Here is a 26968-nt window from a genome sequence, read left to right as displayed (position 1 = left end):
AACTTAATTTTTAAAAACAATGGTGGTGCTTCACAACTGGCTTGCAGAATTCCTTACAGTATGACAATTGGTTCTTCACATTTGGCACAAGCCAGCCTCAGCACCTCTACATCTACCTCAGACCTCCAAGGCAGGATTCTGGGGAATGAACAAGGGGATTCATGGGATTCACGAAAGTAGGGCAGGGCTGGTGCAGAATCAGACATCCCAAAGTACACATGGCTGCATTGCGGAAGGCATCACATGGATGCACACTCACATGCACTCTGCACACACCCCTTCCTCCTTCCCTAACCCACTCTGCACTGAGAAGTGGGAACCATTTCTTCTGTGCCCACAAGGTGGTCAGCGCTCTGCTCAATGAGCACAATCGGGTACCTCAAAAGTCCTGGGCAACTGATGCTTCTGATCTCTGCTCCTCTCTGGGCCTCAGTTCCCTGGGAGAGAGTCCCATGGAATTAATCACCATTCCCTGAGCCACTTGCCAGGCACTTGACTGGTCTCTGAGGACAGAGGTGAGTTGGCCACAGCCTGGAAAACCAGGAAACTCTGGAGCTCCAAGAAACCACCTGAGTGAGCCAAGGACTGGGGCAGAGGACGGGGAGGTGAAGGGGAGCCTGACTCCCACACTTGCTTCCTCTTGGGTAAATCATCACACCTCACCTGGCTTCAGTTCCTCATTTTAAAAAAGGGCTGATACAACTTACCTCATAAGATTCTAGTAAAGGTTGAGTTAGGTAATATAAAATAGCAGAGTGCCTGGGACATAGGGACACAATAAAGTGACATCAATCAATGAAAGCTACTATCATAGGTTTAACTTCCTACTACAGAGTGATCATGTTAGGACCAAAAAAAGCAGAAGGATGTGGGAGACCCCCCCAACAGATGATCAGTGGCACATGTTGGAGAATGGAGGGAGGAATAGAGATAACTGTGTTCTAGAAGCAGCACGTAGGTGTATGTCACTCTTCAGATTGGCCCTCATTTTATTTATCATTTAAAATAAAAATTTAATTGACACATTGTAATTCTACATATTTATGGAACACAATTTGATGTTTTGGTTTATGCATATGCTGTACAATGATCAAATCTGGATAGTTAGTATACCTATTGTCTTATACATTTATGATTTATTTATGTCGAGAACATTAAAAACCTCTGCTTCAGCTATTTTGTAGTATACAATACCTTACTGCTAACTATAGTTACCCTACTGTGCAATAGAACACCAGAATTTATTAATCTTATTTAATTATCACTTTGTAACCATTCACCAACTTCTCCCCATTCTTCCTTCTCCCATTCCCTCCTGGTTTCTAGTAACTACTGTTCTACTTCTGTATCACCTTTTTAAAAGATTCTGCTTGTGAGTAAGATCATTTGGTATTTGTCTTTCTGTGTCTGGCTCATTTCACTTAACATAATGTCCTCTGGGCTCATGCATGTTGCTGCAAATGATAGGATTTCATTCTTTTTTATGGCTAAATAGTATTCCACTGTGTATGTACCACAATTTCTTTATCCATTCATTTGTTGTTGAACACATGGGTTGATTCTGTACCTTGGCTATTGTGAATAGTGCTGTGGTAAACATGGGAGTGCAAATACCTTTTTGATATACTGATTTCATTTTCTTTGGATAAATACCCATACTGGGGATTGCTGGATTTATATGGTAGGTCTAGTTTCAATTTTTTTGAGGAACTTCTATACTATTTTCCATAATGGCTGTACTAATTTACATCCCCACCAAAAGTGTGTTCTAATTTACATTTTCTTTGGATAAATACTCATACTGGGGATTGCTGGATTATATGGTAGTTCTAGTTTCAACTTTTTTGAGGAACTTCTATACTGTTTTCCATAATGGCTGTACTAATTTACATCCCCACCAAAAGTAAATGTTCCCTTTTCTTCACATCCTCACCACCACTTGTTTTGCTTTGTCTTTTTGAATAGCCATTCTAACCGTAGTGAGGTAGTATCTCATTGTGGTTTTGATTTGCGTTTCCCTAATGATTAGTGATGTTGAAATTTTTCATGTTGGCCATTTGCATGTCTTCTTTTGAGAAATGCCTATTAAGGTCTTTAGCCCATTTTTTAGTTGGGTTAAATAACTAGTTGTGCTGTTGAGTTGTTTAAGTTGCTTATATATTCTGGATATTAACTCCTTGTTAGATAGTTTGCAAATCTTTTATCCCATTCTGTAGGTTGTCTTGTCACTCTGTCAGTCATTTCCTTCACTGCACAAAACCTTTTTAGTTTGGTGTAATCCCGTTTCTCGTTTTTGCTTTTGTTGCCTGTGCTTTTGAGGGTTTATTTTAAAAATCCTTGCCCAGCCTGATTTCATCAAGCATTTCCCTGATGTTCTAGTAGTTTCATAGTTTGAGGTTTTACATTTAAGTCTTTAATCCATTTTGATTTGATTTTTGTATGTGGTGAGAGGTAGTGGGGGTGTCTATTCTCATTTTTCTGCATGTGGATATCCAATGTTTCCAGCCCCGTTTATTGAAGAGAGTGTCCTTTTCCCAATGTGTGTTCATGGCACTTTTGTGAAAAATCAGTTACTTGTAGATTCATTAATTAATTTCTGGGCTGTCTGTTCTGTGCCATTGTTCTACGTGCCTGTTTTTATGCCAACACCATGCTGTTTTGGTTACTACAGCCTTGTATTAGTAGTATATTTTAAAGTCAAATTGTGTGATGCCTCCAGATTTATTCAGGATTGCTTTGGCTATTTGGAGATTTTTGTGATTCCATATACATATTAAAATTGTTTTTTACATTTCTGTGAAGAATATTATTGGTGTTTTGATAGGGATTGCATTAAATCTGTAGATTGCTTTGGGTATTTTATGGCTACTTTAACAACATTAATTATTTCAATTTATGAACATAGAACATCTTTCTATTTATTTGTGTCCTCTTTAATTTCTTTTATCAATATTTTAGTTTCCAGTGTAGAGATCTTTCACCTCACTGGTGAAGTTTATTCCTAGGGTTTTTTTTGTTTTGTTTTTTCTCTCTCTTTCTTTCTTTTTTCCTTCCTTCCTTCCCTCCTTCCTTCCTTTCTTCCTTCTTTCCTTCCTTCCTTCTTCCTTCCTTTCTTCCCTTCCTCCCTCCCTCCCTCCTTCCCTCCCTCCCTTCCTTTCTTTCTTGTATAGCAATGATATTTATTTTTACATTTTGATTTTGCCTCCTGACACTTTATTGAATTCATTTCTTAGTTCTAATATAGTTTTTTGTCAAGTCTTTAAGATTTTCTAGATATAAGATTATGTCATCTGCAGATAGGAACAATTTGACTTCCTCCTTTCTAATATGAATGCCTTTTATTTTTTTTCTTGCTTAATTATTCTGGTCAGGACTTCCAGTACTGTGTTGAATAGAAGTGGTGAAAGTGGGCATCCTTGTCTTATTCCTGATCTTAGAGAAAAATCTTTCAACTTTCCCCCATTCAGTATTATGTTAGCTGTGGGCTTGTCATACATGGCCTTTATTGGATTGAGGTACATATATTCTATGCCTAATTTGTTGAGAGTTTTTATTTTGAAGGGATATTGAATTTTGTCAAATGCTTTTTCAGCATTTAATGAAGTGATCATGTGGTTTTTGTCTTTCTTTCTGTTAATGTGGCATATCACATGTATTGAAATGCATTTGTTGAACCATCTTTGCATCCCTGGGATGACTCTCACTTGATCATAGTGAATGATATTTTTAATGTGCTGTTGAATTTGGTTTGTCAGTACCTTGTTGAGAATTTTTACATCTATGTTTATCAGAGATATTGGCCTGTAGTTTTGTTTTATTATGTGCCCTCATCTGGTTTTGGAATCAGCGTAATGCTGGCCTTGTAAAATGCATTTGGAACTATTCCCCTCTCCTCAGTTCTCTGGAATAGTTTGAGAAGAATTGATATTAGCTTTTCTTTAAATGTCTGATAGAATTTAGCAGTAGAGCCATTGGGTCAAGGGCTTTTTGTGATGAAAGACTTTTTATTACTGATTCAATTTTCTCACTTGTTTCTCCTCTATTCAGGTTTTGTATTTCTTCATAATTTAACCTTGGGGTGTTGTATGTGTCTAGGCATTTATCCTTTTCTTTTATGTTTTCAAATTTGTTTACATATAGTTGTTATTCATGAGTCTCTTATGATCCTTTGTATTTCTGTGGTGTTAGTTGTAATGTATCCTTTTTCATCTCTGACTTTGTTTGCATCTTCTCCCTTTATTGTTAGTCTAGCTAAAGATTTGTTGATCTTGTTTATCTTTTCAGAAAAAAGAACTCTTTTTTGCTAATTTTTTAAAAATTGCTTTTTTTTTGGCCTGGTGTGGTGGCTGATGCCTGTAATCCCATCACGTTGGGAAGCTGAGGCAGGTGGATCACCTGAGGTCAGGAGTTGGAGACCAGCCTGGGCAACATGGTGAAAAATCTCTACTAAAAATACAAAAATTAGCTGGGCATGGTGGTGGAAGCCTGTAATTCCACCTACTGAGGAGGTTGAGGCATGAGGATCGCTTGAACCTGGGAGGCAGAGGTTGCAGTGAGCTGAGATCACACCACTGCACTCCAGTCTGGGTGACAGAGCAAAACTCCATCACAAAAAGAAATAAACAATAAATGAAATAAAAATTGCTTTTCTTGGCCTTGTTTCATTTATTTCTGCCCTCAACTTTATTACTTTCTTATTTCTACCAATTTGGGGTTTGGTTTGTTCCTGTTTTTCTAGTTCCTTGAGGTGTGTCATTAGGTTATTAGAAATCTTTCTTCTTTTTTAATGTAGATGTTTATGGCTATACACTTCCCCCTTATAACTGCTTTTGCTGTGTACCATTGGTTTTGGTACAATGTGTTTCCACTCTTAATTTTCCTCAATAAATTTTAAAATTCCCTCTTTAATTTATTCATTGACCTAGTGGTTATTTGGAAGCATGTTTTAAAATTTCCATACATTTGTACTTCTGTTGCAGTGTTCCTTCTGTTATTGATTTCTAGTTTTTTTATCATTGTGGTCAATAAGAAAATTCTTGAAATAATTTCAATCATCTTGCATTTGTTAAGACCTATTCTGTGACCTAATACATACATGATCTATCCTGGAGAATGTTCCATGTTCCAGAGAAGAATGTGTATTCTGCAGTGCTGGGTGGAATGTTCTGTACATGTCTGTTAAGTCCATTTAGTCTATGTGCAGTTTAAGTCTGATGTTTCATGTTTCTTGTTTTTTGTTTGATTGTTGTTTTTTATTGTTTCTTTGTTTTATAGAGGCAGGGTCTTTCTCTTGTCCAGGCTGGAGTGCAGTGATGTGATCATAGGTCACTCCTGGGCACAGGTGATTCTCCTGCCTCAGGCTTCTGAGTAGCTGAAACTACAGGCATGTGCCACCGAGATCAGCTAATTTTTAAAATTTTTTATAGAGAAGAGGTCTTGCTATGTTGCCCAGGCTAATCTTGAACTCCTGGCCTCAAGTGATCCTCCTGCCTTGGACTACCAAAGCATTGGGATTATAGGCATAAGCCACCATGCCTGGCCTAAGTCCAATGTTTCTTTCTTGATTTTCTGTCTAGATGATCTGTCCATTGTTGAAAGGGGGATGGTGAAGTACCCTACTGTTATTGTATTACAATCTATCCCTCCTTTTAGATCTAATAATATGCATTTATATATTAGGGTGCTTCATGATATATTATTCATAATATTATATATTCATTATATATTAGGGTGCTTCAGTGTTGAGTGTATATATATTTACAGTTGTTAATCCACTTGTTGAATTGATTCCTTTGTCATTAATGACCTCCCTTGTTGCTTTTTATAGTTTTTAACTTAAAGTCTATTTTATCTGATAAAATGTCTATCTCTTTTATCCTTTATCAGGAGTATGCGTACTCTTGCTCACTTTTGGTGTCTGTTTGCATGAAATATCTTTTTCCATTCCTTTACTTTCAGTCTATGCTTGTCTACCAGTGAGGCTCATCTCTTATAGGCAGCATATAGTTGAGTGTTGTTTTTAAATCCATTCAAGAGCTTACTTTAAATTGGATAATTTAATCCATTTATATTCACAGTTATTATTGATAAGTAGGATGTACTCCTGCCATTTGATTGTTTGTTGGCTGTTTTGTAGATGCTTTTTTCCTTTCTTCCTCTCTTACTGTTTACCTTTGGTTCAGTGGTTTTCTGTGGTATTAAGCTTTGTTTATTTTCTTTTTCTTGTTTGTGTGTCTGTTTTAATTTTCTTTTTTTTTTTTCGTAGTTATTGTGAGGCTAACGCAGAGTCTTGTAGTTATAATAGACAACTTTAAGCTGATAATAATTTAACTTTGGTTGCATAAAAATACTCCATACTATTTTTCTCCTTCCACAATTTATATTTTCATTGCCTTAATTTGCATCTTTATTGCATGTTCCTTAGCCACTAATTGTAGCTCTTATTGACCATTTGACTTTTACTTTTCATACTAAAGAAATGAAAGATTTACATAGCACCATTATAACAACTGGGGTAGTATCAGTTTGATTATAAATATACCTCTACTGGTTATTGATTTTTAGCTTCCAGTTGCAGCACTCCTTTAAGCATTTCTTGTAAGGCTGGTCTAGTGGTAATAAATTCCCCCAGTTTTTGCTTATCTGGGAAGGTCTTTATTTCTCTTTCATTTCTGAAGGATGATAGTTTTGCTAAATATAGTGTTCTTGGTTAACAGGGGTTTTGTTTTGTTTTGTTTTTCAGCACTTTGACTATTTCATCCCATTCTTTCCTTACCTGCAGGGTTTCTGCTGAGAAATATGCAGTCTAATGGAGATTCCCTTATATGTGACGTGATGCTTTTGTCTTACAGCTTTTAGAATTATTTCTTTGTCTTTGATTTTTGGCCATTTGATTATAATGTGCCTCAGAGAAGATCTTTTCGGGTTGAATCTAATTGGGGATCTTTGTGCTTCCTGGATCTAAATGTCCATGTCTCTCCCAAAACTTGTAAACGTTTCAGCTATTATTTTGTCAAATAGATTTTCTGTGCCTTTGTTTATCTCTTATCCCTCTGACATTTCTATAGTACAGATATTTGTTTGCTTAATGATTTCCCTTAAGTCTCATAGACTTTCTTCATTCCTTTTATTCAGGTTCAGAAATGTATATATTTTTTACTTACAAATATTCATCTGACCAAAATTCAGTATAACCTTTATTGAACACTTAACAATTGTTTTGTATTTAAAATAACGTTTCATTCAAACTTTTTATAGTTCAGTAAGGTTTTTATAGAGCAAGCAATGCTTAAAACCTGCAAAATCTGTAGAAAAGAGATTTTCACACAAAATAAGAAAATAAAATATATACACACATATACATGGCCCATGTACATGTGCGTGCATGCGCACACACACACACACACACACCTGTGTGTTCACACAGACATATTCATTCTCACTCACAAAGTGAATATGTCTGCAGCATAGGCAAAAGACTGTAGGTCCAAAGGAAAATGATTGATTGTTCTAATAAAGAGTCCATGTAGCTAAGAAAAAACTAAAACAAAACACAGTAATCTTCTGAGGAAATTACTACTTCAAAAAATTGTTCTCAAGGTGAATTTGAGATCTAAGCCTACTAAATTACTTTTGCACAACAGCTCCCTGTAGTCCAAGGCAACTTGTGCAAATAGAAGGAATCAAATGAAAGTAGTTTCTGTACTTTCTTAAACAAGGATGTAGGATGCTCACAGGTGCCTAGGGGCACTCTCATCATGCTAGGTACTGCTGCAGGGCCATTTTTGCCTTGTCACAAAGGTCTGAATCTGGTGGCCGACTCAGTTTGTGTAGAATATCTATGATGCCCATGTCTCATAATTTATCCTGGCATTCTTGTGAACCTTCCTCTTCATTCCATAAGAGGTTTGATATACAAAACATCACTGGAAGCTGCAGTTTGACATGTGAATGGTCCATGTAATATTTGATTTTCTGAAGGATATCATCATTGGTCATAATAGATTATTTTGCTGTTGTCTCATGTTCTATGTTGGCTAAGATGCACAAGATCTACTCTTTGATCTTAAAGTTAGGTTCCCCTTCTAAAATAAGGATGACAGCTTGCATAATTTGCTTTCCATGAGTACTCATTATTTTATTATATGAGGCCAGGTCAAGAGGAGATTTCTAAGAAGTCCCAATGTCTTCATCAGCACATTAAAATCTGAATCTGATAATAACCAGAATAGCTGTTCAGTACTCAAGGTTTGTAACATGTCTGCTTTTATTTTTTGTTCAGCCTGAAATGCCATATTCATTAAAGCCCAAATTCTGCTCACTCACAAAGCAGGATTTTCACTCTGGGTTAATCCACAAAGTAGCTTTACAACTTCTGATTTTAAAATTGACTCTTTCCTTGGAGATAATTCAAGAAGATTACATACCATGGAAGATGCTACTACTAGGATTTCATCTGGTACGTTTTGTAAAACCTTCATTAAAGGTTTTTACAGAACGTGATCCTAGAAACTGTTTTGAAGCTGTTGCATAGATCTCGATAAATGGTGCATACATCTGACAGCAGGTAACTGCACCTTGACACTAGACTCCGACAAGCCAGTCACAGTTCAGTCCATCATATTTTCAGTCTCAAGACTTTTCTTCTGAATGTCTTCATCATTTGCTCCATGAGAGTTGTAGAGATTGAATGCAGCCTGGCAGAGTTCATGAGCATGTTTTAAATCATGATCAAGCCTTTTAATATCAGTGATGGCACTCAACGAGTTGGGATACTTGAAATAGTCAGCAAACATGGCAATGAGGTGATCAGTTATGCTAGCGATTCTCTGTACCTCAATATCTGGTTCAATCAGATAGGCAAGTGTCTCAGCTCCTTTAACTCTCTCCTCTAGTAGTCTCTTCTTACTGCACATTTAAACCAAATAAGGCAATGTCCTTAATACAGTTGTTATCTGTCTGAATTGCTCCAGCTGTACACGTTAAACATTTTGCTGAAGTAAACTGTATCTCAATATGCTTATCCCTCTGTAACATCTTCACAAAAATCTGTGATAACAATTCTCCATCAACCAAAACATTTACCAGGGTAAAACTGAGAAACATTTCAGTGCTTGCATTTGAACTTTGTAGAAGAGTGAGCTTAGTAGGTGAGCAATATTCTTAACTGCACCATGGCTAAATAAAATTGTTTGATGATGTGGCCCTTTACAGCAGTGTGAGACGATCCGACAGAGGTACTCCTGAATATAGTGGAACCTGCTAAGCAGTGCCTTGAGGTGCAGTATCACTGTGGCATCTGTAAACAGTAGCTCCTTTGGAGTGACAGGACTGGAGAATTCCAGTAACTTTCATTCATGGTCCAAAAGGAAGCTCATGCAGATTGGGGTCTCCAACAGGCACACCATCTTGAGCCTTCCCGCTTGGCTGCTCTCATTCTTTTTTATTCTCATTTTCTTTTATTTTTATTCTCATTTTCTTTTCTGACTAGATTATTTCAAAAGATCTGTCTTAAAGTTTCAGAATTCTTTTTCCTCCTTTCTCTTGTTATCCTCCTTTTTTTCCTCTTCCTCCTTCTCCTGTGGTCCGTTGCCAGCCCCATTCTGCTTCCACTTCTTGTACTGTGGGTATTGAGCACATCCTGAGTGCTCCTACAGTCTGCGGCCATGTTGGTTGATGCCTTTACTCTGATCTAGTCCCAGTTGCTCTCTATCTTTCAGGGTCTTCTGGTAATTTCCATGTCCCTGATAGAGCCCCTTCTTGCTTTCTAGTATGGTTATGCATTTTCTCTCTCTTTCTTTCTCTCTCTCTCCTTCCTCCCTCCCTCCCTCCCTCCCTCCTTTCTCCTTCTTTCTTTCTTTCTTTCTTTCTTTCTTTCTTTCTTTCTTTCTTTCTTTCTTTCTTTCTTTCTTTCTCTCTCTCTCTCTCTTTCTGTCTTTCTTTCTTTGTTCCTTTCTTTCCTTCTTTCTTTCTCCCTTCTTTCCTTCTCTATTTATTTCCTGTCATTTTGAGGGTTTTGTATGGGGTGGGGAGACTGGAATATATGCTCTGTTTACCTCCCTAAAAGCAGAAATCTGACTTTTACAGTTCTGTCACATACCTGACAGTTTGGGTCTCACCCACCCCCTCCCCACAACTTATCAGATATTTCAGATTCATGGTTAGACATAACTGTGGAGCACTGGCGTTTTAAAGACTTACTGGGGAATATGCCATGCTTGTGGAATCCCCAGAGGAGTCCTCTTCTCTGAGACGTCTGAGGGAACAGTAGGTGCTGGCTAGGGAAAGAAGGTCAGCAGTTGGCTGGTGGATGCTGTAGGAGCTGGGAAAAGCATGAGCAAAAATGTGGACATATATGATAGAGTGTGCTGTGGTGGCTTTGTGGAGATCAGAGCAGAAAGAACAAAGTGTGGTGGGAGTCCCAGAAAGAGGCATCTCTTTGAAGAGAAGCCATAACACTACTGCCATATGTTTTAGACATGAGACAATGACAGTCCTGTCCCACAGATAATGGGGGCTGGAGAGAACAGAGTCTGCAGCCTGTAGTCCAGTAGTCTCTCTCCTGGCCCAACAGCCCAGCAGTGGCTCAGGTGTGAGCTGATGTTTCTTGACCTTGACCAATGCTAATTTCTTGTGAAGGATGCTTTAGTCTCAGGGCCCCTCACTCACACAGCACCCTTCCAAGGCTCTGGGAGAGTGGGAAGAACCCTGATTAGGTGTTTACATGGTCATATGTCTCCCTTAAAATATGAAAAAGTAAGACATTTTATAGTATTACTTTAAAAGCATGCCAAAGTTTTATAAGCTTTGAGCCCCACAGAACTGAATTCTGCCCCTAAATGAAGGACTTAGTTCCAGTTAGCAGAGAAGTTGGTTAATAATCAAGCTGGAGAAAAAAAAATACGAAAGATTATTCCACTTAGGGAAGACACACTACAGGTGAGCAGCCTTGGCTCTGAGAAAGTGAAGTTTAAAAAGATCAGATGGTCTTAGCGGATGGTCTTAGGCCAAACTTCTTGACAGTGATGTTCAAGGCTAAAGGATGAATGACAACAGCAATGACTGATGATATGTATGTGATGTTTTTGGCCATTTTGCAGGACCAGGCAGTTAAATGGCACCTGTACCAGCTCGGTGGACATGGAGCTCTTCCTTCATTACTCCCTCATCCCATCAGTAAGTAAAGGCAGGGGAAGAATGAGGAGGACAGGAAAGGGCAGCTAGGCTGCTGCCAAACACAGACTCCCAAAGAGACCTGAATAGGTCAGAGGAGAGAGATCAGCTGAGTTTCCTTCTAAAATTTCTTATACTGTGTACCAAAAATATGGCAGAAGAAGGCTTTGCGGGCCCAAGAATCAGGCCTCTGGACTTTTAGGAGAGTCAAACAGGCTTTTCCAATGAAGTAATGATGGCTCTGAGGTCAGTTGGAAGATACAGTTAAGGATATCGCAGACAGAAGGGGAGAGCACATGTAGAGGCTCTGGGGATGGAGGGAGAAGGCAGAGTGGGAAGAGCTGAGAAGTTCAGCCATGGCTGGGGTGAAGAATTGAGGCAGAGAGGTCTGGGGAGGTGGGTGGGGCAGGCCAGGCAGAGCACTATGGGGCTCTGTGTTAAGTTTTGCCTTCATTCTAAGTACAGTAGGAAATAATGGAAGTGTTTCCAGCATGAAGGTGGCGTGATCAGATTTATGTTTTTAAATGATCTCTCTGGTTGCAATGTGGAGATCGAGTTGGAGGTGGGGAAGAGATGAGGCAGGAAGACCAATTGGGAGACTTGCGGGGATCCAGGTGAGACGTGATTTTATCACATCCTAGATGATGATGTCAACTCCAGAAGTTCAGGAGGTGAAAACAATAGGAATTGTAATGGGCTTGATAGGAAGGTTAGGGAGAGGGGGAGGTTGAGGATGACTTAGGTTTCTAACTTGCGCAACTGAAAGGATGATGTTAGCTGCCATTTACTCATTAAGGAACATTAGAAGAGATCCAGGTTTGAGGCAGATATAAGACATACTTGGTCAGGCACAGCGGCTCATGCCTGTAATCCCAGCACTTTGGGAGGCCGAGGCAGGCAGATCACTTGTGTCTAGGAGTTTGAGAACAGGATGGGCAACATGGCAAAACCTCATCTCTACAAAAATTAGCTGTGGGTGATGGCACGTGCCTGTGGTCCCAGCTGCTTAGGAGGCTGAGGTGGGAGGATCAGCTGAGCCTGGGAGTTTGAGGCTGCAGTCAGCCGTGATTGTGCTACTGCACTCCAGCCTGGGTGACAAAGTGAGACCCTGTCTCAAAAAAAAAGACGCATACTGAAGCTCTTGATAAAAGCTTTGAGAAGCTTTCAATACATTAAAAAGAAATATCAACTGTGTAGTTGGTTAAATAGTTTTGGAGCTCATGGACAAAGTCGGTGCTGGAGATTCAAATTTAAGTCTTCTGGGTATTTATTGTCATTAAAACAAGGACATGAGGCTAGGCACAATGGCTCACCCTGTAATCCCAGTGCTTTGGGAGGCCACGGTGGGAGGATCACTTGAGGTCAGGACTTTGAGACCGGCCTGGGCGACATAAATGAGATCACCAGAGAAGATCAGGTAAGATGAGTAGCCCTTGGACTGAGCTATAAGGAACTCTGGAGCGAGGGCTGGGGTAAAGAGTGATCCAGCAGAGGATGCTGAGAAATAGTGGGGAAAAATCAAGAAAGCATGGCTGGTGAAGGCCTAGGGAAAAGAGTACTCAAAGAGGAGGGAATGATCAACACTGTAGAATGCTGCTGAGAGTTCAAGCTAGATTTGGACTTCAAGTATACATGGGACCAAGCCACAAAACGATCATCAATGACTTTGGCCATAGCTGTTTCAGCAGAGTGATGAGGGTAGAAGCCAGGTTCGGGGTTGAGGAGCCAGTGAGAGGTAAGGGAATGGAGACACAAGTGTAGACAATTCTCAAGAAGTTTCTGATAAAGGCAGGAGAGAGAAAGAGCATCACGTTTGTGAGAACATGACTGAATCCACAGAAAAGGAGCAAAGAAGGCTTTGCAACCTGGTAGTTATTACTGCCTTTTGACAGATGAGGAAACTGAGGTACAGGAAAGTTAAATCTCCCTCTCAACTAGGATGTGAGAGAGACCAGATTTGAACCTACATCTGTTCAGGGCAACAAAAAGGAAAACTCAGTACAGAACATTCTGGTAGCTCAAGGATACATGCAGTCAGCCCACTGGCTCTGGAGTTTGAGGTGTCACTAATGTTCTATGCACTCTGCTAACCCACACATTTGTTTTCAGGGAGGGCTCAGAGGCCGTGCTGAGGATGAACATGCCCACTAACTCTCATCTTCTCTTCTTACAGCTCTTCATCATTTTGATCTTGTCCTTCCTCCAAAGACGAGAGCATCGTAGACAGAGAGATGATACCTCTTACCTGCTGGGGAACCGCTTTGGCATTATCATGTGAGTTCAGTCAACCCCTACAGCTTAGGGTACCCTGTGGTTGGAGCCAATGCCAATTATGAAGTCAGATAGCTACCAGGACCTCTCCTCCACCTCTATCCCACTGTGCACAGCCCTGCCTCTCCATGCCCCAACCCAACCAAAGCTCTCGGAGTTCAGAATTAGTTTCCAAGCCGTTGCAGCTATCAGCACCCAGGGCTGCTCAAAGATGCTTAAATCATCTCACAGAGACTCAGCCTACTATGGAAAAGACCTTCCCACACTTGAGACTATGGCTACCTCAGGAGGCAGGAGGGAGAGAGCTCCCTGTGACTGGAGACAGCAAAGCTTCTTGTTAGGATGGCACCATGGGTCATGCACCAGGAGAGCTTTCAGAGCTTTTCTAGCTCTGCCATTTTGAGTCTCTGCAGCTCATATCACATTCTTCCTTGAGTTCTGATTGTTCGTGTCTCTGTTTCATCACTTCTTGTCATCATCTTCATCATCATGCAGTTAACATTTATTGCACACCGTCTGTGACCCAAGCACTGAACCATTTGCTTTGCCTACATTATTCTAACAAATCTTCTAGCCAATCTAGCATGGTAGAAGTTGTTATCCTCATGCAAGGAATGAGAAAACTCAAGCTCAGAGAGGTTAAGTGACCTACCCACGGCCACGCAGCTAACAAGTGACAAGAGCTTTAGCCCAGATCAGCCTTATATTCTTTTGAATCCCTCCAGTGTTATAACTTGAGTAGGCTCAAGCTGTGGACATGCTGAGGTCTCAGCCAAGGGCTCTGGAGAAGAGCGAGAAAGCACAGATGTCAGAACTGAGGCAAGGGGTGACCTGAGCTGCAGGTGAAAGATTCATTCTGGATACCACCCATTGGGGCAGTCCACACTTTCCAAGCTGCCAGGTCTGAGACCCGTGGGTTGAGGCATAGAAAGAGACTGAATTGGTGGATAAAGACCTTCAGTTCTGCCCTAGGCATTTAACATGTAGGGCCTGGCACAGGACTTTATAAAAAGTAGGAGGTCCATAGCAGTTACATTCAACTGCTTTGAATTACATTGATAATGACACAATTGACTTGCTCCCTGGCTGCTTTCCCATCTAAACCCCTGCTTGTCTGATAATTTTGGCCCACTATCTTCTCTGAGCAATAACCCCTCACATGTGTGTGACACTCTGCAGATGATAAAGCAGTTCGTCATTTGCTGTCCACAATGACTGTGATAGGGGCAGAGTAGGGTATTCTATCTCGGTTTTAAAGATGAGGAAACTGAGTCTCACATAGCTCTTAAGTACTATAGCTGGGATCTTGATTACAATTTGATTCAATTAAACAAAATGCACATCCACAAACCTGCACTAAGCGCCTACTCTTTCCAAGGTCCAGTGCTAGGTCCCCACCCCAAAGGGGTTTATAGTTTACTAAACAAGTGGAGAGCCACAGTTACAGGGAAGCAGAAATTCTAAGTCAGAGAGGAAATAATATGACAGACATAGACCCTGTCTCAAAAGGGTCTGGTGTGGTGGCGCCTACCTGTAGTCCCAGGTACTTGGGAGGCTAAGGTGGGAGGATCGCTTGAGCTCAGGAGGTTGAGGCTGCAGTGAGCCAAAATTACACCATTATACTCCAGCCTGGGTAACAGAGGTATGCTGAACAGGGACATGAACTTAATGCTGAGGGGACACAGATGGGGTAGCCTCACTGGCGGTGGGTGAACAGGGAGGTTTCCTGGAAGGTGTGCTCCTTCTGCTGAGCCTTAAAGGTGAGGGTGAGTGAGTGAGCCAATGGGACTCCCTGCCTGCAGTGCCTGGCTCTCCCTTCCCTCCTGAGTTTTCATTAAGGCCCATTTAAATGGCCCTTTTCATTCAAAGAGACCTTTTTCTTCCCCCAAATGCAACTGTTTCCTCTGACCTTTACAAAGCTGTCTTGGTTAGAAGAAACAGATATTCACTCAAGCTTGTTTACATTAAAGGAAGAGAAAGGAGTTTTTTATTTTTTATTTATTTATTTGTTTTTTTTTTTTGAGACGGGGTCTAGCTCTGTCAGCCAGCTTGGAGTATAATGACATAATTTTGGCTCACTGCAGCCTCAACCTCTTGGGCCCAGGCCATCCTCCCAGCTTAGCCTCCCGAGTACCTGGGACTACAGGTGGGCACCACAACACCCGGCTAATTTTTGTGTTTTGTAGAAACAGGATTTCTTGTTGTTTCATGTTGCCCAGTCTGGTCTCAAGCTTCTGGGTTCAAGCAATTCGCCTATCTTGGCCTCCCAAAGTGCTGGGATTGCAGATGTGAGCCACTGTACCTGGTGACAAAGGATTTCTTTTTTTCTTTTTCTTTTCTTTTTTTTTTTTTTTTACAAAGTTAGAGGTCTCACATAAACCAATAGAACAGGCCTCATGGGAACTGGATCTCTTGAGATGGGAATCTGTGGGAGACTGATTTTTCTCTCTCTCTTTCTGCCCCTCTGTGTCACTGGTGCCTCCTCAGCATCATTCTGCCATTTTCCCCTCTGACTTAGAATCTCTGCTTCCCTGTAACCTTGGCTATTCCCTGGCATTGGCTGTGATCCCAGCTTTTTATGACTTTCCAGACAAGTACTTTAACAGCTAACTTGTTCATGTCCTTAGGGTCACAGATTCAAAATATAAGATCAGACATCTGATCAGTCCATCCAAAGACAGGCCCACAGTCTAGTCAACTGTGGCTAGGAAGGCATGATTATGTAGGGGAGGCAAAATTATCTCTCTTAATATTTTCAGCTGGGCCTGATAATTAAATTGACATAAGACAATAGGAGAAAAGTATACACATTTATTTAATGTAAGTTTTATGTGACACAGGAGCACTTATGGTGAAGTGAAGACCCAAACATACAGTTAGAGTTGAATACGTACACATGGAATTAGACAAAGGATAGTTAAGTTGTGAAAAAGTAACTAAGTTGTGCGGGGAGACTAGAAGACAAGAGTTATTTAAATAAAGTCTGTACCAAATTCTCTTGGCCTCAACTTCCTGTCCCTGATGATAAGAATGTTATTTTCTTTCTGTATAGGGAGAGCATTTTTTGCATAGAAATTTCATCTCCTGTTCTTAAGAAATAGCATGAGGGTCAAAGTGATCTTCTTGTACCTGCTGTTTTTTAAACGTCTTTAACTCAAAATAGCTGATATGCCAGAGTGACATATTTTAGGGTGCCTATTATTTACTTCTTCAAGCACAGACATAGCAAACAATACCTATACCCTCATCGGGGATATTAGAAGGAAGAATTCTCATAGAATGTGGCTGTATGAGGGCAGGCTTCCCCAAATCTCTCAGACATACATCTTGTTTTGGTCCTTGAGTCATTCTGTCTGTGTCTCTTATAGATGAAACTCATCCCATTTTGCTTTCAAGGCTTCTGGTGTCCTTGCTTGTATCTCCTGCTTGTCTTGGAGCTCCTCCAGAGGAAGAGTTTTGTCCTCCTTACTTCAGTACCCTGAACTCATGCTTACCCCTAGGCCTGGCACAGTGGGCCCCATGAAATGTCAGTTGCATTGAGCAGCTGACTATTCAATAATCCCTCCTCAGGGTGGGATCACTACTTTGGCAATGATCTGTGGGAATGTCTCAGAGCCACCTTCTGACCTCACAAACTGTTTCTATTGTTTGCAGGCCTCTGGACTTCGTGGGCACTTTCAGTAACCGATGGTCCTATGGAATCGCCTTTGGGGCCACAGCTAATAAGGTCATGTTTTTGTTCTCAGAAGGCTACCAGCCCCTGCAGATCCCGCAGTGGGCCCAAGGTACTAGGGCTGCCTCACACCTGCTGGAAACTACATCATGGAAATTCTTGCTCTCAGAGACCACATGGCCCACGCTCTCTGGGATTAGGGGATAAACTCTGTGAATGGTCATGTTCTTGCCAGCCTGTTACTTGCCCAAGGTCAACACCTAGCCCACAAATCTTCGAAGCTTCTTTGTGGGGCTTTCCCCCAGTTACATTCAGAGGTCCTTTAGATATGATGTATCAAGTCTTAGGAAGTATGTTCTTCCTCACCTACCTGCCAAAAGCTCTCCTGTGTCATAACCATGGCTGCCTTCTTGATATTGATGAGCCCTATTCCTCCTCAAATAACAATGCTTATGTTTTTGGCCATTAGTCTGAGGTGTCATCTTTCCCCATGCCTCATGCTCCCTCTGAAAGAGTGTAACTCTAAGCTACAAGTTCACTTTTCCTTTATACAATCATTCTCAAACCTCTCTGTCCAGTACAGTTTCCTCTCATGGGCTCCAAGCCTATATGATCAAATGCCTACTAACAGGTCATTAGTCTTTAAGAAAATGCAAATGAAAACCAAAATAATATGTCATTACACACCTCTTAGAAGTACACAGTTTGAGAAGTTTTGGCAAATGTTTACATCAATGAAACCATCACCACAATCAGGATAAGGAATCCCAGAGATTTTCTCGTTCCCCTTTGTAATCTCCCCTTTCGTCCCCTCTTATGTCACTGCCCTCATTTACAAGCAACCACTAATCTACTTAGTTTGCATTTTCCAGAATTTTGTATAAATGGAATCATACAGAATGTACTTTTCTTTGGTCTGGCTTCTTTCAGTCAGCATAGCTATTTTGAGATTCATACACATGTAACATGTGTTAGTAGTTTATCCTTTTTTCTTGCTGAGTAGTATTCCACTGTATAAATTGACTACAGTTTGTTTATCCATTCACTTCTTGAGTAATATCTGATTTATTTCCACTTTTGGCCATTGCAAATAAAACTGCTGTGAACGTTTGTGTACAAGTCTTTTCATGCACCCATGCTTCAATTTTCCTTGAGTAAATATCTATGAGTAGAATGTTTGGATTACACAGGCCATATAGTAGATCATACTTTTAAAGGCTGAATTACGTAGATCATATAGTAGATCATACTTTTAAAGAAACTGTCAAACTGCTTTCCAAAGTGATTGTACCACTTTAGATTATCCCCATCAGTATGAGAGTTCCAGTTTCTCCAACACTGGTACAGTCTAAATTAAATTTTAGTTTCTAAATTAAAAAAATTTAATTTTTTAAATTTTAAATTTTCTAAGGAGTGTATAGTGGTTTCTTATTGTGGTTTTAATTTGCATTTTTATAGCAACTAATGCTGTTGAGCATATTTTTATGTGCTTGTTTGCTATTTCTATACCTCCTTTGATGAAGCTTCTATTCAAATCATTTGCCTATTTTCAAAAATTGGGTTTTTTGCTTTCTTTTTAGTGAGTTTTGAGAGTTTTAAAAATATATTTTGGGTATGAGACCATTATCATACACATATATGAATTGCAAATATTTTCTCCCAATCTGTGGCTCGAATTTTCTTCCTCCTAACAAACTCCTTTGAGGAGCTGACATTACTTTTGATGAAATCCAATTGACTCATTTTTTTTTTCTTTTGTGGCTCATGCTTATGGTGTCATATAAGAAATATTTTTCCTAACATAAGATCATGTAGATATTCTCCCATATTTTTTCCAGAGTTTTATAGCCTCAAATTTTGCTTTGAGGTCTGTAATACATTTTGAGCTAATTTTTTTTTTTTTTTTTTGCATATAGTGTATAAGAGGAGGTGTGGATTGAAGTTTTTATTTTTTGCATTTGGATTGCCAAATAAAAAGTATTCTAGCACTATTTGCTACAAAAGTCTGTCCTTGGTCCACTGATATGCCTTTGCACCTTTGTTGAAAAGCAATTGGTCACATATGTATGGGTCTATTCTCAGACTCTCTATTTTCTCCTATTGATCTATTTGTCTATCTTTGCACCAATACCATACTGTCTTCATTATTATAGATTTATAATAAGTCTTGAAATCAGGTGGTATTAGTTCTTCAGATACATTTTTATTTCAAAGTTGTTTTTGCTATTCTAGATTCTTTGCATTTCTACATGAATTTTAGAATAAATTTGTCAATTTATACAAATAATGCTGAAATTGGGATTACATCATTTGCACATCTTTAGATCCATTTTGGGAAAACTTATTTTAACAATCATGAGTCTTCTGACCCATAAACACAATATATATCGCCTTTTATTTAGAGTTCATTACTTTCTCTCAGCAATGTTTTGTAGTTTTCAGTGAATAGATCTTTCACATCTTCTGTCAGATTTATATCTGTTTTATATTTTTTATTGTTCATTGCTAATATATAGAAATTGATTTTTGTATGTTGATCTTATATTCTACAACCTTGCTAAACCTACTTAGTAGTTCCAGTAGCTTTTTTTCTGTAGATTGTATAGTATTTTGTACATACTACATCATATTATCTGTGAGTAAAAGCAGTAGTTTTATTCATTCTTTTCCAATATAGAGGTCTTTTATTTTATTGTTATTGTTTTTCTTAATTGCAGAGGGTGAAATTTCCAATACAATGCTCAGTACAAGTGATCCGACCAAGCATCCTTCTCTTGTTCCTCATATTAGTGAGAAAGCTTGTTTTCTAAAAAACACCGATTTTGAACAATTATATTACTATGTGTCTAATTTTCTTGATGTTTCTCATGATTGGGGTTTGTTGATCTATGCATTTTGATTTTCCTCAAATTTAGAAAAATTTTGGGCATGGTGAGGCGGCTCCTGGCTATAATCCCAGCACTTTGGGAGGCTGAGGCAGGAGGATTCTTGAGCCCAGAGTTTTGGGACCAGCCTGGGCAACATAGTGAGATCTCATCTCTAGAATAATAAAAATAAAATTAGCTGGGCATGGTGGCACATGCCTGTATTCCCCGCTACTTGGAAAGCTGAGGCAGGAGGAGCACCTGAGCCTGGATTGTCAAAGCTGCAGTGAGCCATGATTGTGCCACTGCATTCCAGCCTGGGCTACAGAGCAAGACCCTGTAGGAAGGAAGGAAGGCCAGTCTGAGTGACCTTCCTTCTGTAATCCCAGCACTTTGGGAGGCTGAGGTGGGTGGATCACTTGAGGTTAGGAGTTCAAGACCAGCGTGGCCAACATGGTGAAATGCTGTCTCTACTAAAAATACAAAAAAATTAGCCAGCTGTGGTGGCATGCACCTGTAGTTCCAGCTTCTTGGGAGGCTGAGGCAGGAGAATCACTTGAACCCAGGAGGCAGAGGTTGCAGTGAGCCCAGAGTGCACCACTGCACTCCAGCCTGGGTGACAGAGCAAGTCTGTGTCTAAAAAAAAAAAAAAAAAGGAAGGAGGAAAGGAAGGAAGGAAGGAAGGAAGGAAGGAGGGAGGGAGGGAGGGAGAGAGGGAAGGAAGGAAGGAAGGAGGGAAGGAAGTAGAAAGAAAAAGAGAGACAGAGAAAGAAAAGAAAAGAAAGGAAGGGAGGAGAAATTTTGGCCATTATTTCTTTTTTTTTTTTTTTTTTTTTTGAGACGGAGTCTCGCTCTGTCGCCCAGGCTGGAGTGCAGTGGCCGGATCTCAGCTCACTGCAAGCTCCGCCTCCCAGGTTCACGCCATTCTCCTGCCTCAGCCTCCGAGTAGCTGGGACTACAGGCGCCCGCCACCACGCCCGGCTAGTTTTTTGTATTTTTTAGTAGAGACGGGGTTTCACTGTGTTAGCCAGGATGGTCTCGATCTCCTGACCTCGTGATCCACCTGTCTCGGCCTCCCAAAGTGCTGGGATTACAGGCTTGAGCCACCACGCCCGGCCTTCTTTAAATATTTTTTCTCTCTTTTTCCCTCCTGAGGACTACAATTTTAGGGCATTGGAGTTGTTGCATAATTGATGCTCTGTTCCTTTAAAAAAATTGTAGTAAAATATATATAACATAAATTTTTCATTTCAATCATTTTTAAGTATACAACCCAGTGGCATTAATTACAATCACAATTTTGTGCAACCATTCCAAATATCTATTTTCAAAACCTTTCCTCACTCCAAACATTATTAAGCAATAACTCCTCTTTCCTCTTCTCCTCAGACCCTGGTGTAGTAGTACATTCTCATGCTGCTATAAAGAAATACCTGAGACTGGGTAATTTGTAAAGGAAAGAGGTTTAATTGACTCACAGTTCTGCAGGGCTGGGGAAGCCTCAGGACACTTACAATCATGGCAGAAGGCGAAGCAAACCGCAAACATGTCCTTCTTCACATGGTGGCAGGAGAGAGAATGAGAGCCAAGCAAAGGGGGAGGCCCTTTATAAAACTGTCAGATCTCGTGAGAACTTACTCACTGTAGTGAGAATAGTATGGGGGAAAATCGCCCTCCCATGATTCAGTTACCTTCCACTGGATTCCTCCACCACACATGGGAACTATGGGAACTACAATTCAAGATGAGATTTGGGTGGGGACACAGCCAAACCATATCACCCTGATAAGCTCTAATATACTTTCTATCTCTGTGAATTTGCCTCTTTGAGACATTTCTTTTAATGTTCGTACTTTGTGCCTGGCTTTCTTTCACTTAGCATAATATTTTCAAGAATCATTCATGTTGTAGCATGGATCAGAACCTCATTCCTTTTTACGGCTGATATACTGCATTATACTATGGCTAATAATCCATTTATCTGTTGATGAGCATTTGGGTTGTTTTCATCTTTTGGCTATTGTTAATAATGTTGTAGTGAACATTGATACACAGGTATCTGTGTCCCCATTTTAAATTCTTTTGGTTATATACCTGAGAATGGAATTGCTGGGTCACTTGCTAAGTCAAATCTATGCTTACCTTTTTGAGGAATTGGCACACTGCTTTTCACCATGGCTGCACCATTTTATATTTTTGCTGGCAATGTGCAAGTGTTCCAATTTCACCACATCCTAGCCAACACTTACTGTTTTATTTCTCTCTCTCTCTCTGTGTGTGTGTGTGTGTGTGTTGATTATAACCATCCTAATAGGTGTGCATAGCATCTCATTATTGTCTTGATTCATTTCCCTAATGACTAGTGATGCTGAGCATCTTTTTATGTGCTTATTGGTCATTTGTATATCTTGTCTGGGGACTTGTCTATTCAAGTCCTGGCCATCTTTTTACTGAGTTGTTTATCTTTTTGATGTTGAATTGTAGTTCTTTATATATTCTGTATATCAAATCCTTATCTGATATATGATTTGCAAATGCTTTCTTATTCTGTAGGTTTTCTTTTCACTTTCTTGATAATGTCCTTTAATACATAAAAGTTTTAAATTTTGAGGAAGTCCAAATTTTGCTTGTGCTTTTGGTGTCATGAAGTTTTTCAGTCTGGCTGGTGAGAACAGGCACTATCCTGGCGCTGTGTGACTTGCAGACATGTTTACCTCTAATCTTTTCAAGTGGTTCTTTCCTACACAACCCTGCTGGTCAGCACTCAGCTGAAGACTCAGGGGAACCATCTACAGATATCTGTCTCCCAGAACTCTCTCTTTGTGCAGCTCCCTCCTCTCCAGTACTATCTCCTGCGAATTCTAGCTGTCTTTGTCTTCCCAGAGTCTCAGTTCTGTCTCCTCAACTCAGGCAAACTGCAGGGCTCTGCCTGGGTTTCCCCTGCCTGTACTGCATTCTGCATTAAGGTAGGGAAACTGTGGGGCTCACCTTGTTTGTTTCCTGTCCTTCAGTGATCATTGTCCTCTGCTGCCTGAAGTCCAGTGTCTTGAAAGCAGTTGTTTTATATATTTTGTCTGGTTTTTGTTTCAGGGGGAAGTGTAAATATAGTGTGTGTTTTATTTTCATGTGCTCTTCATATATTCAGGATACCAATTTTCTGTTTGTTTTACTTTGGTCTTCATTTCTAAAATGATTTTTTTCTTGTATTTCTAATTTTTTTCCTGAGTTATCTAACTTGTCATCAAATCTTTCTTTTCTTTAATCACTTCCTTTTTTAGTTTTTCAAATTCTGATTTATAGATTATTTGTTCATAGATGCTATCATTTTCTTAATTTTTTTAGCTTATATTGAAATATTAGATTACAGTTTCCATCTGTCTTACAGGCCTCTTTCTGGAGTGGTTTTGTGATCTCGTGATATTTTTCTGCTCCTTATCCTTTTTTTAAATAATAACTTTGAATTTTTTTTTTTTTGAAATGGAATGTTACTCTGTTGCCCAGGCTGGAGCGCAGTGGCATGATCTCAGCTCACTGCAACCTCTGCCTCCCAGGTTCAAGCGATTTTCCTGCCTCAGTCCCCCGATAACTGGGACTACAGGTACCCATCTGTGCCTCATTTTTAAGTGAAATAAGTTTTCTTATAAATTCAAAAAGGAAGGCTGGGTCAGACATTATTTCTTGTTTTATGGCTTTAGAGTTTCCTTTTTTGTTTTCACAATGTGACTATATCTCTGTCTTTATCTATCTATCTATGTATCTATCTATCTCATTATCATTATTAGTTATCTATCATCTACCTAATATCTATCATCCATCCATCTACTATCATCTATCTACTACATACCTATCTATCTATCTATCCATCCATCTCCTCATACTTTCTGAGTCTGCCTGTCTTTTCCACCCTTGTCCACACACCTTATTTCCCAGCTACTCCTCATTTTGGATTCCACTGCCATCAATTTATGCTCAGTAAAGGGCTTTGTCCTGGGAGGGGCCTTAGGTTATTAGTATAGGAATTTCCTGGGGTTCAGACAACTCCAGCATCTTCAGATCCTACTAAGGTCTACTTACACTCACCTATGAATCGTGGCCTTCAGCTGCATTTTCTCGTTAGTATCTGCTGCAAATTTTGAGTTCTTCAGCTCTTGGGCCTTCAGAACCCCTGTTGCCTTTCTTCTACTTCCTCTTACTCAGACATTGACATCAAATGGGTCTTGTCGCCTAGATTTGTTGCAGATGTTGTCTGTGAGTCTTTAGTTTTGTCTTTCTAGCTGCTCTGATTCTATGGGGAGAATTCAGGGAGATTAGAATGTTTTGCTGCTGCAACTGCTATCCTCACCGCAATTATTGTTTTTGTATTGATCTTTCCCGCCAGCCCTCCAGCACTCACATTCACGTATGTACCGACCAGCCAATTATCTCCCATCCTTTGATGTCCTTCCTTCCCTACTTCTCTCCATTGTACAGTCTCCTGCTTATGTTGCATTGCCTCCAGGAAGCCTTCCCTGATACCCCAAGTGAGGTCAGTGGCTTCATCTTTTGTGTCCTCGCAGTAGGCTGAATGTCCCTACCTTAGAGGTCATTTCATGCCACTGACTTTCCCACCTGTCTCCCCTGTTGGACTGTCAGCATCTCAAAGCAAGAACCTTGTCCATTCCTCCTGTCCCGAGTTCCTGGCCCAGGAGTCAGCTCAGAGTAGACACTTTGAAAGTATCTAATCATCATGCATGATTAGATTATACTGGATGCTGTTAGTCCATCTCAGAGCTAGTTAGTGGCAGGATTAACGTGACTGTTCCCTTATATGTAAAGTGTGCTGTAGTTAACAAGCAGCTTTGCACATACCATAGCCCCTCTCTCTGAGTCTGGTGCACTTGCAGTCACTATTTTTGATTGTTCATTTGTCTGTTTGTTTATGTAGTCTGTCTGCATCTATCACACTGTGAGCTTACCAAGTACAGGGACCAATTTTCCTTCATGTCAATAGTAAGCCCAGTGCCTGGCTCCAAATAGGGACCAGGAAGGGCCTGTTGTATGAACGAATGAAAGTCATTCCTGTTGGCCCTAAGCTGGGGCCGTTCCTGACTGGGGGTCAGCTTGAGGTACCACAGCTTCCCTGGGACTCCCCTGAACCCAGTGGTAAGAGAAGCTCACAGCATCTCTGGCCCTGTCTTCCCAGCCTTTGAGCTTCTGATTGGAGGCATTGAAGTCGGCCTGTCCCACTTCCCCTTCTTTGCCTGCCTCTCGTCGGAGTTCCAGCTGGTCAGCTCCATCCTGGGCTTCTGCTACTCTCTGATCTGGTAAGATGGTCTCTGCCTGCCCCCACTCCCCCGACTTCTTGTGTGTGACTGAACTCTGGGCACAGGGCTGGAGGTAATCTGAGAGCTCCTCTTGGGGGACACCTTTGCCCATAACTGAGGCCCAGGGAGGGCAGGAGTGACTTGTCCAAGTTCCCATTGTGGGGACTGCATTGGAGGCTTCAGAAGGCCAGGCTGGCATTCTATCTGCTTCACACAAGGCTACTTGTGATTAGAATGTTTCTAGAAGTCAGGGATTTAGGAAAACTCATTTCTTTTTTTTTCCAAATAAATTATAATTTTATTTTATTTATTTCTATTTCAATAGCTTTTGGGGTACAAGTGGTTTTTGATTACGAGGATGAATTGTATCATGGTGAAGTCTGAGATTTTAGTGCACCCGTCAGCCTAGTAGGGGACACTATACCTGATCTGTGGCTTTTTATCCTTCTCCCTGCTCCCACTCTTCCCGCTTCTGAGTCTCCAGAGTCCATGATACCACTCTGTATGCCTTTGCGCACCCCCACAGCTTAGCTCCTACTTAGAAGTAAGACGATGGTATTTGGTTTTCCATTCCTGAGGAAAACTCATTTCTGTTAGCTGCTGGGGGCCCCACTGGAAGACTCAGGAGCCCTTTTCAAGGCTTCTCATCAATGCTGCCATGGCTTCTCTCGGGAGCCTTGGAGGAAGTTCCTGTGCCTTAGCTGGGCATTCAGGGCCATCACAGTCTGGCCTCTCCTTTTCCCTCCATCCCCCAACAGTGTCTAGCACACACCTCCAGCCATACAAGACTCCTACATTCTTTCATCCATCCACTTATTCATTCAACAACCATTACATCCCTGCTACGAGCCAGGAAATACACTGGAGAACAAGACAGACTTGTGTGAACCAGGTGTTCTGGCCTCTTTGTCTGTATGTCCCCATTCCCTCTGTGGGTCATGTCTAGGGATAAGTGTACACTCCTGCTTCGAGGACAATCACTCCCACCAGATGGAAGTTTCTTGACCTTCATGTTGAGCTCTGTGCCCTCAGTGCCGGGCACCAGACTTGGCACAGAGCTGGCACCAGAGAACAGTTGTTGACTGAAAACGCCTCCAACAATTCTACTCTCCAGCTGTGGAGACTCATTTCCTTGTTCCCAACTCCTTTGCTGGGCTCTTTCCCCCATCCAGCATTTTTCTATGAGGCTGGGATTCTCCCACTTAGAGATGACAGGCAGGGGCCTTACAAGCAACTGACATACCAGTGGCTACAGTCATAAAGTTTGTAAGTGATCTGCCTTATAGAAATTTAAATGGAGGGTATCCAGGGTTAGATGTGGCATAATATCATCTCATCAGCCTCTGACAGACATTTGCCCAGGAGAGAACAGGGTAGTGGGAATCGCTCAGCAGCTTGGGCATCATGGGAGTACGGCCCAAGCTGGAACAGAACCAGGAATGTATGTGGGGGCGGGGGTGGGGTAAAGCGTCAAGGCTTATGACTTTGGAGCAGTCTACAAACAGATCACATAGAGGTAGGAAGAGCCTTGGCCATGGAGTCAGGAGACCTGGGTCTGCCCATGCCCGTGTGTGACTTTGGATAAATCCCTTGCCAACCCTGGACTTCCAGGTCCCACCTGAATGATGAGGGAAGGGAGGATAAACTCTCTAAGGGCCTCCTGCTCTGCGATCATGGATTCTAAG

The 26968-nt window shown here is 40.8% G+C and overlaps 1 protein-coding gene and 1 pseudogene across 2 annotated transcripts in view; one reads left to right on the top strand and one right to left on the bottom strand.

Moving 5' to 3' along the window:
• Window positions 1–26968, top strand: part of LOC716041 (stimulated by retinoic acid gene 6 protein-like) — a 56556-nt gene that overhangs the window by 8837 nt on the left and 20751 nt on the right. For both annotated transcript variants that reach the window (XM_077965685.1, XM_077965684.1), the window contains exons 2-5: window positions 11100–11175; window positions 13346–13446; window positions 17098–17228; window positions 25163–25283. In XM_077965685.1, coding sequence (XP_077821811.1) covers window positions 11100–11175; window positions 13346–13446; window positions 17098–17228; window positions 25163–25283 — 429 coding nt within the window. The remainder of the gene's footprint in view (window positions 1–11099; window positions 11176–13345; window positions 13447–17097; window positions 17229–25162; window positions 25284–26968) is intronic.
• LOC106993697 (armadillo repeat-containing protein 8 pseudogene) lies at window positions 7756–9051 on the bottom strand (annotated as a pseudogene).

Source organism: Macaca mulatta, chromosome 15 (assembly GCF_049350105.2).
Source record: "Macaca mulatta isolate MMU2019108-1 chromosome 15, T2T-MMU8v2.0, whole genome shotgun sequence".
Lineage (NCBI taxonomy): Eukaryota > Metazoa > Chordata > Mammalia > Primates > Cercopithecidae > Macaca > Macaca mulatta.
The sequence above is the reverse complement of the archived record's forward strand: the minus strand, read 5'-3'. Positions and strand labels throughout refer to the sequence as shown.